Source organism: Balaenoptera ricei, chromosome 1, assembly GCF_028023285.1.
Source record: "Balaenoptera ricei isolate mBalRic1 chromosome 1, mBalRic1.hap2, whole genome shotgun sequence".
Classification (NCBI taxonomy): Eukaryota; Metazoa; Chordata; class Mammalia; order Artiodactyla; family Balaenopteridae; genus Balaenoptera; species Balaenoptera ricei.
In genome coordinates this window covers 115,876,831-115,891,640 of record NC_082639.1, presented here as the reverse complement: position 1 = coordinate 115,891,640, position 14,810 = coordinate 115,876,831, and the positions used below count along the sequence as shown (strand labels likewise).

The 14,810-nt window shown below is 37.1% G+C and overlaps 1 protein-coding gene across 1 annotated transcript; it reads left to right on the top strand.

The window, feature by feature from the left end:
* Window positions 1-10,105: 10,105 nt before the first annotated feature.
* LOC132352232 (olfactory receptor 6N1) lies at window positions 10,106-11,038 on the top strand. The gene is given in 3 exon segments (XM_059902545.1): window positions 10,106-10,848; window positions 10,850-10,968; window positions 10,971-11,038. Coding segments are annotated over 3 exon segments (930 nt in total).
* The last annotated feature ends 3,772 nt before the right edge of the window (window positions 11,039-14,810 follow it).

Sequence of the window (14,810 nt, the reverse complement as noted above, 5' to 3'; positions counted from 1 at the left end):
GGGAGATCAGCTCGGTGCTTTGTGACCACCTAGAGGGGTGGGATAGGGAGGGTGGGAAGGAGAAGCAAGAGGGAGGATATATGGGGATATATGTATATGTATAGCTGATTCACTTTGTTATACAGCAGAAACTAACCCACCATTGTAAAGCAATTATACTCCAATAAAGATGTTAAAAAAAACCAAATAAACAAAACAAAAAAAAAACCCCGATGTTGATATCCTCTTCAAAAAAACAAAAACAAAAACAAACAAGCAAACAAAAACTTTCTATGAAGTAGGTATCCTTTGTATTGCAGATGAAGAAACCAAAGGTTAAAATAATCACTCAAGGATTCACAGCTAATAAAAGATTGAACAGAAATAAAATAAAAAAATAAAATCATGTGAGTTTGGTATCTTGATCTATCTATCTATCTATCTATCTATCTATCTATCTACATATATATATATATATATATATATATATATATATATATATATCCAGAATCTAGCAAGTGTCTAAACATGGTGAGCATTCAATAAAAATGTAATAAATGGAAAATGTAATGAATCTTACCCACTCTTGTCACTGACTTATTTTGATCTTTAGTGATTCTGTCCTGATTCCAGTCACTACTGGAGCCCACTCCCTTCCTATTTACGAATGAAAGGTAGTATCATTCGTCTTTCTTACAAATCCTCCACACCTAGTTCTAATGTATTTAATGTAAATTTACATGGGAAACAGAAAGCAAAAGGAGTCAGAAATTATAGAAGGAAAGACTCAACATTCTTTGGGCCTGATTCCTAGTTTGTTTTACTCCCTCTATTTGATGTGGTAAGAATTTGACTACACTCCGAGTAAATGATGTACTCTATGCCAACTCCTGTTCTTGGCCCCACAACCCTTTTATTATGCAGAACTTAAAACTAGGCAAAGGGATGCAGAATATACAAGTTAGATGGTAGACTACCAATTAAAAACATTACTGAAGTAGGACAAACATGCAGAGAACTGTACAAAACATAAATATGCAACACAATGAGGTGTTCACACACTGAACTCTTATATGTAATGAGCATTCTGAACAGAACACTGGAAATATCTCCAACACTTTCTCAATGCACCTTTACATTAAACACACTCCTTCTTTCCCTCCCATAAGTATAACCAATAACCTGACATCCAACACTGTAGACTGATTTTGCCTGTTTTGGTATTTTACATAGGTTGATTCTTACAGTACACATTCTTTTGTGCCTGATTTCTTTCACTCAGCATTATGTTTATGAGATTCACCTCTACTATCTTATTTAGTTGTAGTTTTTTAATTCCTGAGAGGTGATTGTTAAATTGTCAGGGATTTTGTGAGCAGGTAGCTTGAAATCAGGCATGGTGGGAATATTTACACTATGCAAATCAACAAATACTACAAATGAGGGCTTTTTTTCAAGGTGAGGGGTGTCAAAGATAAACAAAGCTGGACACTAGTTATAGTAGTAAGGACAGATTTTAATCAGTAATATACTATTGCAATAGGGTAGAAGGTCCAGTGTGAACTGAATTCAACTTCAATTTGTACAGAGGTGACAGGGGTTTTAAAGAAGAATGAGGGAGTGGAGAAGGGATTGAGAATGCACTCAGTAGAGTCAGGGAAATAAAAAATTTTAAAAGGTTGGTCCGTGTAAATGCAATTAGGCCAGCTGTGTCTGCTATCTGGCAATGATCTAACTTAAGATTCTACTCTCCTACAGAGACCGGGTGACAGAGGCCTTATCTTTCCCGATGATTATACTTTAAAGGAATGGCTTTCAGGTCCTTTGAGAAAGACACTCCTGAGTTAGATCCATATACATCTCAAAGGGATAAGGGAAGGAGTCACAGTTGTAAACCCTTTTTAGTAAAAGCTCTAAGAAAGGGTCATCAAGGGCCTATTGGTGTCAGCTAGAATAAATAGTAAGTTCTTCTGACAGCTTTGAACTTTCTCAGGCAGCAACTTTATTAAGGTGGTGGCTAGGATCATCCTTGGGATGCAGCACTGAGCTGTTAGAAACTATGTGAGTGTTTGTTCAAGATTTTTAATGTGTATGCGTTTGGTGGTGGGGGTAGCCAAACCTTTTGTACTGAAGGTCTATAGTTCTTATAGGACAAGTTTGAGGCTTAGTTAAGGACAAGGTTCAGAGGAACTGGGCTAGAGTTTGGTCAAGGGGAGAATCTTTGTCAGGGAAAAGCCAGGTGCATAATTTATCCACACACCAGCAAAGATAGGATATCAGTTGGAGGGGAGGTAGCAGAATTAGTGGAGATCTTTCAAGGATAGCTCGTATTCTAGTTCACAAAAAGAAGTGAATGAAAATGAAATAGAGAAGGGTGGAAATTTTAATTAAAAAGATAGTTGTTATTTATCCATAGTTGGCATATGGAGATTTAGAAACCAGAATAAATCAATAGTCATTAATTAAATAAAATTATTAGTTAAAAATCTATTCATAACAATCAAGGAATAAAATAACACTTTGGCTCAAAATAGAAATGATTAGTTAAAGTACACACACAAAAAAACAAACAAAAAAAATAACCCTCACAACTCAGTCTGAAAAAAGTAAAATCCTCAAGGCATAGATTAGGATGTAGAGAAGGAAAAATTTGTATGAACAACATTGAAGGTATGAATGGGACTGGGAAAGTGAAAAATTTATTTAAAACCTTTTGCAGAATATATTATAATTTATAAATACATTTTTACATTCATTATCACATTTGATCATTATTACTTTCATATGAGGAAAGTAGTATCTTACTCATATGAAATATGGAGTATCAAACACTTGGTTAGGTGGCCAATATCACATAAATGGCTGGAAGAACAACTGGGGTTGAAATCTAAGATCCTGAGGCAGGGCTCTTTTCAGAGCAAAATAACAGCAAAGAGGAAGCTCCTGTGTGTAAGAGAAATAAAACTGCTATAGATACAAGCAACAGGCAGGATTAGGTGTCTGCCTTGATCGTGTTTATGTCCTCAGTCTGTCTCCATCCTTATTCTCTCAGGGTCCAATAAAGCCAGTCACATTTTAGAAAGATCCTGTCATAATTGGAAGGTATATGCTTTCTTTCAGGTCGCACGACACAGGAACCCATTTGAACATAGAGCTCCCACACGAATTATTGTTTTTACTGAAGAAAATCTTTGCCCTGAGAGATATTGATCTCAACTTGGAATAGTGGTTATTATTATTGTAGTGAACTACTCGATTATGAAGTACCACTGGCTAATGAACTTCTTGTATGACAGTTTCCCTTCCTGAGGGAGCACTTTAGCAACCTCAGGAGGTTTGCTCAGAGACCCAGGGGTTTCTGCCTCTATAAGGACCCTATTGAGAATATAGGTCATGGGAGAGGAACCTTTCATGGTTTGACTTACTCCCATAGGTTCCATCGAAGCATTAAACTCCAACTCTTCCAGGCCTCAAGAGTATGTGACTGTAACACTGTAAATAAGAGATTGGAAGTGAGCAGAGAGTTTTTTTCCCCAACTCCAGACTCTGAGCGGTGGCTGGGCTGCCAAAGTCAAGAGCCCTCCCACTGTCAAGCTCTGGGTAAGAATTTTGTCAGTCAGGCATTTCTGTCATCATGTTATTTTCTAGTCTGAGCACTAGGAAGAAACTTAGAGCATTCAGAAATAAGGAGAGGAGGAGAATAATTAGGGATCACAGGACATATCATTCAGAACACAAAAACTATTGACACACACACACACACACACACACACACACACAGATATTCTGCTTTCCAAATGTTTGAGAGTCTGGGCTCAGAATTAGCAAATTGTCTATGTTTTAATTAGTGTGACCTTGAGAAAGTCATCTCTCCTTTCTGGATTCCAGTTTCCTCTTTTGCAAAATGAAGACATAGAACAAGATGATCTCTAAAATGCAACCCCCTTCTAACTCCCAGCTCTTCGGTCCTATGCTTCAATAATTTGGGCCTATGGATAATGTAACTGTAGGGACTAGAAAATAGAATGCAAGGACTTTGTTCAAAAAGCTTTTTTGGAGTAAGGGGAATAAAATACGATTGCAAAGGACTGAAGTAAGAAAAATGCTAATTTACACATGCGGTAGATTTTATAAGAGCCCTGACTCCAATATCAGGAGACCAATGGGAGAGGATGAGTAACTGGTGAGTTAAGGAGCTGTGCAAGTCGTCTTAATTATCATAATTTTTTTCATTAGCCACAGTGGCTGCAATGTATCAAGTATTGTGCTAAGCATCTGGAAGATGGGGCATAATATGAGATTTATTTAATTTCAGAAATCTCACAGAGAGTTGCTTTGGGACAATAAGATATATGCATGAAAAATAATTGTAGTGCATGACAGGATATAATTGGAGGAAAAGTGAGGAAGTGTTACTGGAAATTTAGAGGCAGGACAGGTCAGTGTTCACCTTGGATGGTCAAGGGAAAATGTGAGGGAACTTGAGCCAGAAAATGGCTTACGTGTCTACGGACTGACTTTGGATAAAGTGTATTCTAGTGAGGGTACACTGTAAACAAAAGAAGCAATACCAAATATAGGGACCCATTTGGCAAACAGTGAAATCCCTATGATGTTGAAAACAGTGTTTAAAATTATGGATCTGTACTAGAACAATGGGTTTTTTCCACAGAGAAAAACTAAGAATGGTGGGTGAAACTCAGATTTCAGGTCAATAGAAGGAAGAAGTTTATCAAACTGAAGCATTTCAACAATGGGAAAGAACTGTTTAATGGGGTAAGGACCTTCTGGCTCTGTCAGTCCCAGCAAAGCTTTGATGCCCATTTGTGGGTTTGATGCCCATAACATGGATTCCTTCATGAGTAAGAGGATCTGAGTCTTCACTGCTTTGAATAAAAATGAAAAACATAAGGACATTATAAAGTTTGGTGCAGACTGTTTCTTTTTATTCTGTTATTTCAGTTTTTCTTCTTTTTCTGGGTGATATTAAAAGATCTTTTATTTTTATAAATTGGTGGAATCTCTTATACATTTAAAATATTCTTATTGATCCAAGGAAATCCAAAATTATGGAGGTTACTAGAGTGAGTGATAGTTCCTAATGTTCTTCTAACACTGACTCGAAGTCTCTTGTGTTGGAAACTGAATTACAGTAGTATTTAAAAATTATAAAAGAAAATGAAATAAAACAACAATGTAAGGGGAAAAGCATGAGTATTTTTTGCCATATTGAGTGGGGTGTGAGGGGATTAGTCAAAATCTCTGAGAGTTGTGAACTGGGGAGTTGAAAGAGTACAGAGGTTCCTGTTTTCAGTGGGATATAATGCTTGACCTGGTCATAGTGACTTTGATTTCCCAGGCAGAGTATTCAGGGAGTGAATGACAGCAGGTCATCAGTGAGCAATGAAGCAATGTATAGCTTGAGAATAAGTCTTTGGAGTCAAGTGGAAACTTTACCTCTTGAGAAAGGAAAGAACAAGATATTGGCTTCCAAAATTCAACCTTGAAGCCAACCCCCATGTATATCTGAAAGTTGAGTTGAAGTCTCTAAATAACTCATCTACGAGTGGGGTTGGGGAGACCAGATATGGAGGATAGCTCCAGGAATGGTGCTTTATATTTAAATTTAGAGGGAAGGAATGTAAAACATTTAGGAAAAAAAGGATCTGAGTTGGATAAAAATTGGAGAACTTTATTTTATTTTTAAGCTTTTAACAATTTTATTTTCAAGTAAATATTAAAAGGATGAGCTTCAGGCATTGTTAGGGAGATTCAGTTAAAACAGGTGAACCCAAATGTATACAGCATTCAATAACTTGGTGTTAAATAGGACAGATTAGGAAGTACATCACTGATCCAGCATAACCACTCTTGGGCATATATCCAAAGAAAAATATGGTTTGGAAAGACACATGCACCTCAAAGTTCATTGCAGCACTGTTTACAGTAGCCAAGACATGGAAGCAACCTAAATGTCCATCGACAGATGAGTGGATAAAGAAGATGTGGAAAATATATACAATAGAATATTACTCAGCCTTTAAAAAGAATGAAATAATCCCATATGCAGCAACATGGATGGACCTGGAGATTATCACACTAAGTGAAGTAAGTCAGACAGAGAAAGACAAATATCACATGATATCGCTTATATGCGGAATCTAAAAAAAAAAAAAATGATACAAATGAACTTATTTACAAAACAGAAGCAGACTCACAGACTTAGAGAATGAACTTATGGTTACCAGAGGGGAAGGGTGAGGGGGAAGGATAGATTGGGAGTTTGGGATTGACATGTACACATTGCTATATTTAAAACAGAAGACCAACAAGGACTTACTGTAAAAAAAAAAAAAAATCTGCCACAGAAGAGGCATATTCCATCTCCATTTCACATTTTATTGGCCAGATGAATCCATGAATCTATGCCAAGCTTAACCAGAGTCAGGGAAGTACAATCTTAACATGTACCTGAAAGTATAGAAATACTTAGTAAGCTGCACTAATAACTTCTACACTACCTATGCCTGTTCTTCCTACCAATGAACTTCCTCCTTCATTACAAGTATATTTAATTTATATCTTTTTTTGGTATCTGTGTGATTAAAAAGAAGCTCATGGTTCTCTCTCTAAAAGAGGAATTTCAGAATTTGATAGATAGCTAAATAAGCAACTTGGCCTTGGCTATGACTTAAAAGTAGTAAGACTGACCGACGACATATGATGGCTGGACAGCAGAAAAAGAATCCAGTACAAGCAGAGGGAACATAATACAAGGAACAAAAACTAGAGGAGGATACAGTCAGTGTAACAGTTGGGATAATATTTTAGAGGAGGCGTACCTGCATCCAAGATTTGAAGGAGGTAGAAGGCAGAATTGGGAAGTAGACAGATATGAGTTCAAAGTGAGGAAAACTAAAGCAAAAGGGGAATCTCTGATCTTAAAATGATTCTGCTGAAGCAAGATCACCCATAGAAGAATTCTGTCCAGAAGCAGTCCTCTGGCATCTTAGTAGAGAAACATCATATGTTAATATTGGAATGAGAAAGGTTTTGGTATAAGAGGTAGTCATGTTGCCTGGGTTTAGAAGAAAGTGTAGCCAGAAAAAAGCAAAGTAAATAATATTAGTTTGGCTGGGATTAGAGGGTCCTGGAGAGGGAAGAAGTGGTAAGAATCTTGGAGGGCAGAAAGAGGAGACTGGATGCCTTTTATAACACTTCGCCTTTACACAAGTATTCCTTTGTGCCTAGAATACTTTTTAAAAAAATTTTCCATCTGGGAACTTCTGACACTTTTTTTTTCATTTCAAATGAAAATTATGTCTTCTGTGAGGTCTTTATGATCTCCACTTCCCACCCAGGGCTCACTTACTGCTCTTCCAACCCTTACCGTATATGCAAATTAGCATTTATCTTAAAGAATTTGCTTATTCATTTAACAAGTATTTATTGAATTGCCATCACGTTCCAGACAAAACTCTAGGCACTTGAAGTACATCAGTGGGCCAAACAAACAAAAAATTCCCTGCTCTCAAAGAGCTTACATTCTTATGGAGGAGAGAAACAATAAATAATTGGGATAATAAAAAAATACTTTTTATATTATGTTAAAAGATAATAAGTACCATGGAAAAAATTAGAAGTAGAGTAGGGGAAGGTGATATCAGTACAGGACATGGATGTAGAAAAGGAGGTAGACTGCAGTTTTATTTAGGGTGGTCCAGGTAAGGTTGGTTGAGAGAGCAAGATTTGACCAAAGGCTTGGAATAAATGAAAAAGATATCCAAGTAGATATTCGGTGGAAAAAATTTTTAGGAAGAGGAAACAGCTACAACAAAGACTGTAAAATGTCAAGTCACTGAGGAGATTTAAGCAGTGGAAAAGAAAGGACCTGATTTAATAATTTAAAAGGATATTTCTGATTGCTGCATCAAGATTAGGCTATTGATGGACAAATGCAGGTAAGAAGATCCATTAGGAGTCAATTACAGTAACAGAGGTTCACCATGACAGTGGCTTGATCCAAGTGAAATATAGATCCTGGATGTGCGAGAGAAAGATAGAAACAAGGATGACTGCAAGAATTTTGGCCCATTAGCCAAAAGATGGTAATTGCCATCATTTGAGATGGGGAAGACTATGAATAGTGCCCACAGGAGTTCAGTTTGAGATAGCTACTAGATGCCCAATAGGAGATGCATGTAGGCAGAAGAATATATGAGTCTGGAGTAAGGGAAAGAATTGTTGGTTGGGGAATTCATTTAGAAGTCAACGCATATATGGTGTTCTAAGCCACGACATTGGATGACATTAACAAAGCACTGAGTTTACAAAGAAAGAAAAAAGAAGAATTAATCCTGACCTCTGCAAACTGTGATATTAAAAAGGTAGGGCAAAGAGAAGAAAAATATCACTAAGGTAGAAAGAAACCTAAAGTATAGCATCCCGAGGACCAAGTGATGAAAGTGTGTCAAGAGGCAGGATAGATCAGGTCTGTCAAGAACGGCTGAGAGTCCAAGTAAGCAAAGGAATAAGAGATGCCAATTGCATTTTGCAAATCTTAGATAATTGGTAACTCTGAGGAGGGAAGTTTTGATGGAGAGGATGTGATGAAGTTCTAATTAGGAAACAGGGAAAGAGGAATTAGAGGCAATGAGTATAGGCAACTCCTGGAAGGAGTTTTTTTTCTTTTTTTGTGTGTGATGTTTATTTACTTTTTTAAAAAAACATCTTTACTGGAGTATCATTGTTTTACAATGGTGTGTTAGTTTCTGCTTTATAACAAAGTGAATCCGCTATAAATATAGATATATCCCCATATCTCCTCCCTCTTGCATGTCCCGTCCACCCTCCCTATCCCACCCCTCTAGGTGGTCACAAAACACCGAGCTGATCTCCCTGTGCTATGTGGCTGCTTCCCACTAGCTATTTATTTTACATTTGGTAGTATGTATAAGTCCATGCCACTCTCTCACTTCATTTCAGCTTACCCTTCCCCCTCTGGGAGGAGTTTTATTGCAGGGACAGGGAAGCAAATAGAGCAGTGGCTGTGGGACAAGTGAATCAAAAGAAAGAATTTGGGGGCTTGTTTTGTGTTCCAAAATTTGTGAGAATAGTAGCATATTTCTATGGTGATGGAATTTTCCAATAAATAGTTGTAAAGAAATCAGTTTCTTCTCTGTTTTCTCTATTAGAATATTAGTTTCTCACCTTCAGGTGCCATATTTTATTTATCGGTTAAGCCCCTGTTCTAGGTATAATGCTTACAACACAGAAAATGTTCAGTTAACTTCTGCTATATTGACCTCAACACAGTGGAATATAAATATTTACCATTTGTGAAGCAATAAGTCAGAAAAGTGGATTTGAGATTGGTGGAGGGGGAAAGTGGTAGGTAGGAAGGATTGATAAAGTGGCCACAGTTTGGAGTAGAAATGGAGAGAGATAGATTTGCCTCCTGGTTTTCTGTGCCTCTTTTATTTACTTAAACCCCCTTATCCTTGACTGGGATTCTCACCAGCATCCAAAAGAGGTGAAACTCTGATCTACATGACCATGAAAGATGCTCTTAGATCTGTGTATCCAGAAGGAAATGGGAGGGAGCTGGGGGTGAAAAGGTTAATTCTTTGGTATCCAGAAAGTTGAAGAAGACAATCAATTAAAATTAGAAATAAAAATATATAGTTAAAATGATGGAATCTTGGTCCAGTACACTACCAATACTTTATCAGTATAAATGATAATTTATATCTTAGACTAGAACTATGTATAAATGATAATATAAACCTTGGATGAGGAATACTTAAATTTCTAAAACCTATATAGATTCCATTAAGCAAGATAAATTGGTTATAGAATGGATTACAGGGGCCCAAAATGGGCTGTATAATCAGAGAAGATGTTTTAAGTCTGATTATAAGATTGGATACTCCGAAGGAGGCTATTGACAGTGGCTGAGGGGAGGGATAGAAACTCTGGCCTCTTAGAGTAGGTACTGAATGTGCTTTACTCTGGAGGTGCAGAGGGAGAAGAAAAGTATTTTGAGCCTTCTTCTTGGGACTTCTTTGGCTCAACATTCTTTCTCATCCTTCCATAGTTTACATTCCAGAGATACGAATGGTGAACAATGAAGCCCAGGAATTGGAGCCAGGTAACAGAGTTCATCATCTTGGGCTTTCCCCATCTTCAGGGTGTTCAGGCTTATCTCTTTCTTTTGTTATTCCTAATCTACCTCACTTCTATACTGGGCAACCTGGTGATATTCCTGGTGGTCTGCCTGGACTCACGGCTCCACACACCCATGTACAACTTTGTCAGCATTCTCTCCTTACTGGAGCTTGGCTACACAGTTGCCACCAACCCCAAGATGCTGTTGAACTTGCTCAGTGAGAAGACCATTTCTTTCTCTGGGTGCCTTCTGTAAATCTATTTCTTCCACTCTCTTGGGGCTACTGAGTGCTATCTCCTCACAGCTATGGCTTATGACAGGTACTTAGCCATCTGTCAGTCTCTCCACTACCCTACCAGCATGATCCCAGCACTCTGTGTCAAGATTGCTGTTGGCTGTTGGTTAGGAGGCTTGGCTGGGCCACTGGCTGAAATTTCCTTGGTCTCCCACCTCCCTTTTTGTGCCCCCAATCACATTCAGCACATCTTTTGTGATTTCCCTCCTGTGCTGAGCTTGGCTTGTACGGACACATCGATCAATGTCCTAGTGTACTTTGTTATCAACTCCTGCAAGATCCTGGCTGCCTTTCTGTTGATCCTCAGCTCCTATGTGCCGATCATCTGCACTGTGCTCAGAATTCCTCCAGCTGCAAGTAAGAGGAAGGCCTTCTTCACATGTGCCTCCCACCTCACTGTGGTTCTCCGTCTACGGAAGAATCCTCTTCATGTATGTGTGACTGAAGAAGAGCTACTTGCTGGACTATGACCAGGCCCTGTACGTGTTCTATTCGGTGCTCACACCCTTCCTCAACCCCTTTATCTACAGCTTCACAACAAGGAGATCAAGGAGGCTGTGAGGAGGCAGTTAAAGAGGACAGGGATGCTGGAGTGAAGGTGGAGGAGGCAGGCCAAGTGTGTGGAGCTGAGGATATGGTGACATTGGGTATCCTCAGTAGCCATAGATGAAATATCAAGTGCTCAGGGATTTTCTACATGGGATACTGAACTGCTGCCTAGTTTTCAGTGTTAATGCAGCCATTATGCTATTTGCTGCAGCCACATGTGACTTGAGACCAGAGATTGGAAATTCTCTCTAGTAATATGATGCACTGCAGTGTTTCTCAAATCCCAGACATTTGTACACCATACTTAGGATTTTGGTCAAATCGGTGTCTTACCTACAATATGTAAGTTTTTCAAATTTACTTGATTTAATGTAAATACATTGTCATGTGATAAATGATAATATTTGCTAAATAAATTTTAGAACAAAAAATGGTTTTTCATGTACCATTTATAATCATTTCATGTATATCAATCATTTATGTATTAAAATGGAAAACACTGGTATAGTAGAGAAAAGCATGTTTTAGAGATCACATATATCTGGGTTTAAATCCTAGTTCATTTAGTCACTTATTAATTACATGATCTCTGTAAAGTAACTCAAACTTTCTTAATTGAAGAGTCAATTTCATCATTTATTAAAAATATGCTCTTGATGGTTGTTTTGAGAATTAGTAATAAGGTTTGTAAACCACAGTACAAAAAGTCCAGCATATAACTGATAGTAAAAAAAAAAAAAAAAAGTTACATTTATTTTTATTTCCTTTACTCTGCCCAGAACTCTCATCATTACTCTGAGTGTTAGAACAATATCAAGGAAAATATAATTAAGCAAAAATACTTCTCAGATACTTTTCTTAAAAGGAAAAAAGAAGTAAATTAGCCAGAGGGAGAATCTGTGAGATGTGTTGGTCTCAGTGGTCTTAATATCTATTCCCAGTATAAAGTATGAAAGTGAAGGAGTAGAGTCCATGGCAGGAAATAGGATTACTTTTTATGTTGGACTACTTCTTTTTTTCATTTTAAACTAATTATTACCTTTAATGTATGAAAAATAGCCCTATAGCTTAGCATACAAGAAATACGAAGATTCAATTATTAGTTGGTATTAGGGATTATTTATGCATTGGATATCTACTGTTAGTAGACAATCAAATGTTGACTATACGAAAATCTTTAATTCTATGTAGAATTACATAGATCTACATAATAAAGATCCCAAAGTATTTGTATTTCTACCATCTTAAAGATATCCATCTATCCATTCGGTCAAGTCAGCACATATTTATTTAGTTCTTACTGTATAGCAGATGATGTGCTAAGCTTTACATAAAATGATGAACAAAACAGATGCTACCCTGTTTTGTTTTGTTTTTTTTTAAGTTCCTGTGCTTAAGGTGTTTAAAAAGATTTGAAGATTCTAGACATTAAGATGGCAATTAATTTATAATTAATTACAATTAATTAATTTAAATTGTGGTAATTAGTAATAAAATACACAGGCACTCTCTCCTTGAGTAAGTTACATTTAAACTGAAAAGTAAAGGATAAATCATAATTAGCCATATTTATGAAAGCAATAATTATTTCTATTTTACAGAATTGGAAATTTAGACTTAGATATGACACTTGCCAAAACTTCAGAGCAAATCAGAATCGGGGACTCTGCATGTGAAAACAAGTTCTTGTAAATAAATTCTATTTCAAAATATAGATATTTTACTGACTATTTTCTCTGAACATAGTGATTTTAAATGGACGAAGGGGATGGGTTGGGAAGAGATTATTGAAAGGAGAGATAATGTATCAAAAATAAATGTTATCTCCTTGATTTTGGTACTTTACCCTGAGTGGGAGTTGATAAATCCAAAGATATAAGATATATGAAAGTTGATCTAGCATAGCAAAATAAACAATAAAACATTTAATTTTTAAAGGAAAATAAGTATTTAATTTAGGGATATCACTGGCTAAATGGCCCAAACCAGGGTTTTGCATAGCCAACATATGTACTTTATGCAGACCTGGTGCTTTGTTCCCTGGGGTTTCAATCCCTGCCGGAGGGAAATGAAATTTAAATGGAGAGAACGAGGACCTCCAATCCCAGTTTTAGAGAAGCAGTGTTTAATCCTATGGTCTGAGAGTACTGACTCTTTTGCTAAAGGGTTTAGTTATAACTCACTGTTTTTTTAGTTTTAAAACATAAAGAACTGTGTCTTCTGAAAGACAGTAAATTTCCAACATGGGGAGACATTGTTGCATCTTAACCAAGACTCTGTTATTTATGTGTGCAAGGGCAAGGTGTTCTTTTGTTTGAGCCAAAAGTTCATACCACAGTTTCCGTTCTTGGCCCTGTGTAATTTATGTTGTGAAATTTGGGTAACCCAGCATTTGCTACTGGGATTCCAGAAAGCAAAAACTAAAGATTGAATGGCATCCCCTGGAGTTGTACAAGATTAGGGGTCTGGAAGTGATTTTCAGCTCAGAAAAATAATAAAAGTAACAGAAGCATTGGTTAATAATAACTGATATTTGATAAGCATTATAGAAATACTGTGTTCAGCATTTTATACACATTATAGCATTTAGTCTTCAAAATCCTTGAAGATCCCATATTACAGACAGGGATACAGAGGCTCAGGACAGCTGTGCTAGTTCCCCATGGTTGTACAGCTGGAAAGTGGAAAAGCCAAGGTTCATGTCCAAACAGTATGATCTCAAATCCTTAGTCTTAGTGACCACCTAAGTTTACTCTAATAAGGAGAAGCTATCTGAAAATTAGAACTACCTAACATTGTAGGAGACTACCTTGATTAAGTGTTCAAGCAGAAGCTAAATTACCTTTGTTCAGATATGCTAAAGAGTGATTCCTCACAGGTGTAGAGACAACTTTATGTCTCCAAAGGTAACTTCAAGTTCAGAACAAATGGGGAAAATAGCTACTCTCTCATGCTGATGACCTTAAGCAGAAAGCAAAGGCACTATTATACATAGGAGATACTCCTGTACTGAAATAGGGCTGGGCCTAGGAAGAGGTCAAGGGAGTGAAGCAATGAAGAATATGGATGGAATTATCATCTTAGTCTCGTTCCTCTGAATTCTGCCTCCACCTGTATGACAGATCCTCCCTCCTTCCTCCTTTATTCCTTCTCCTTTTGCTACTGTAACCTGATATGGGCTTGTCATTGGTGTCACCAATAATTTCTTTTTTATTATTAATTTTTATGGAGTACAGTTGCTTTACAATATTGTGCTGTGTCGTGTGTGCAATGTTTCTGCTGTACAGCAAAGTGAATCAGTTAAACGTATACATATATCCCCTTTTTTTAAGATTTCCTTCCCATTTAGGTCACCACAGAGCACTGAGTAGAGTTCCCTGTGCTATACAGTAGGTTCTCATTAGTTATCTATTTTATACATGGTAGTGTATATATGTCAATCCCAATCTCCCAGTTCACCTCACCCCCGCTCTTCCCCCCTTGGCATCCCTAAGTTTGTTCTCTACATCTGTGTCTCTATTTCTGCTTTGCAAATAAGATCATCTGTACCATTTTTCTAGATTCCACATATAAGCGATAATACATGTTACTTGTTTTTCTCTTTCTGACTTACTTCACTCTGTATGAAAGTCTCTAGGTCTAGCCATGTCTCTGAAAATGGCACTATTTTGTTCCTTTTTGTGGCTGAGTAATAGTCCATTGTATATATGTACCACATCTTCTTTATCCACTCCTCTGTTGATGGACATTTAGGTTGCTTGCATGACTTGGCTATTGTAAATAGTGCTGCAATGAACATTGGGGTGCATGTATCTTTTT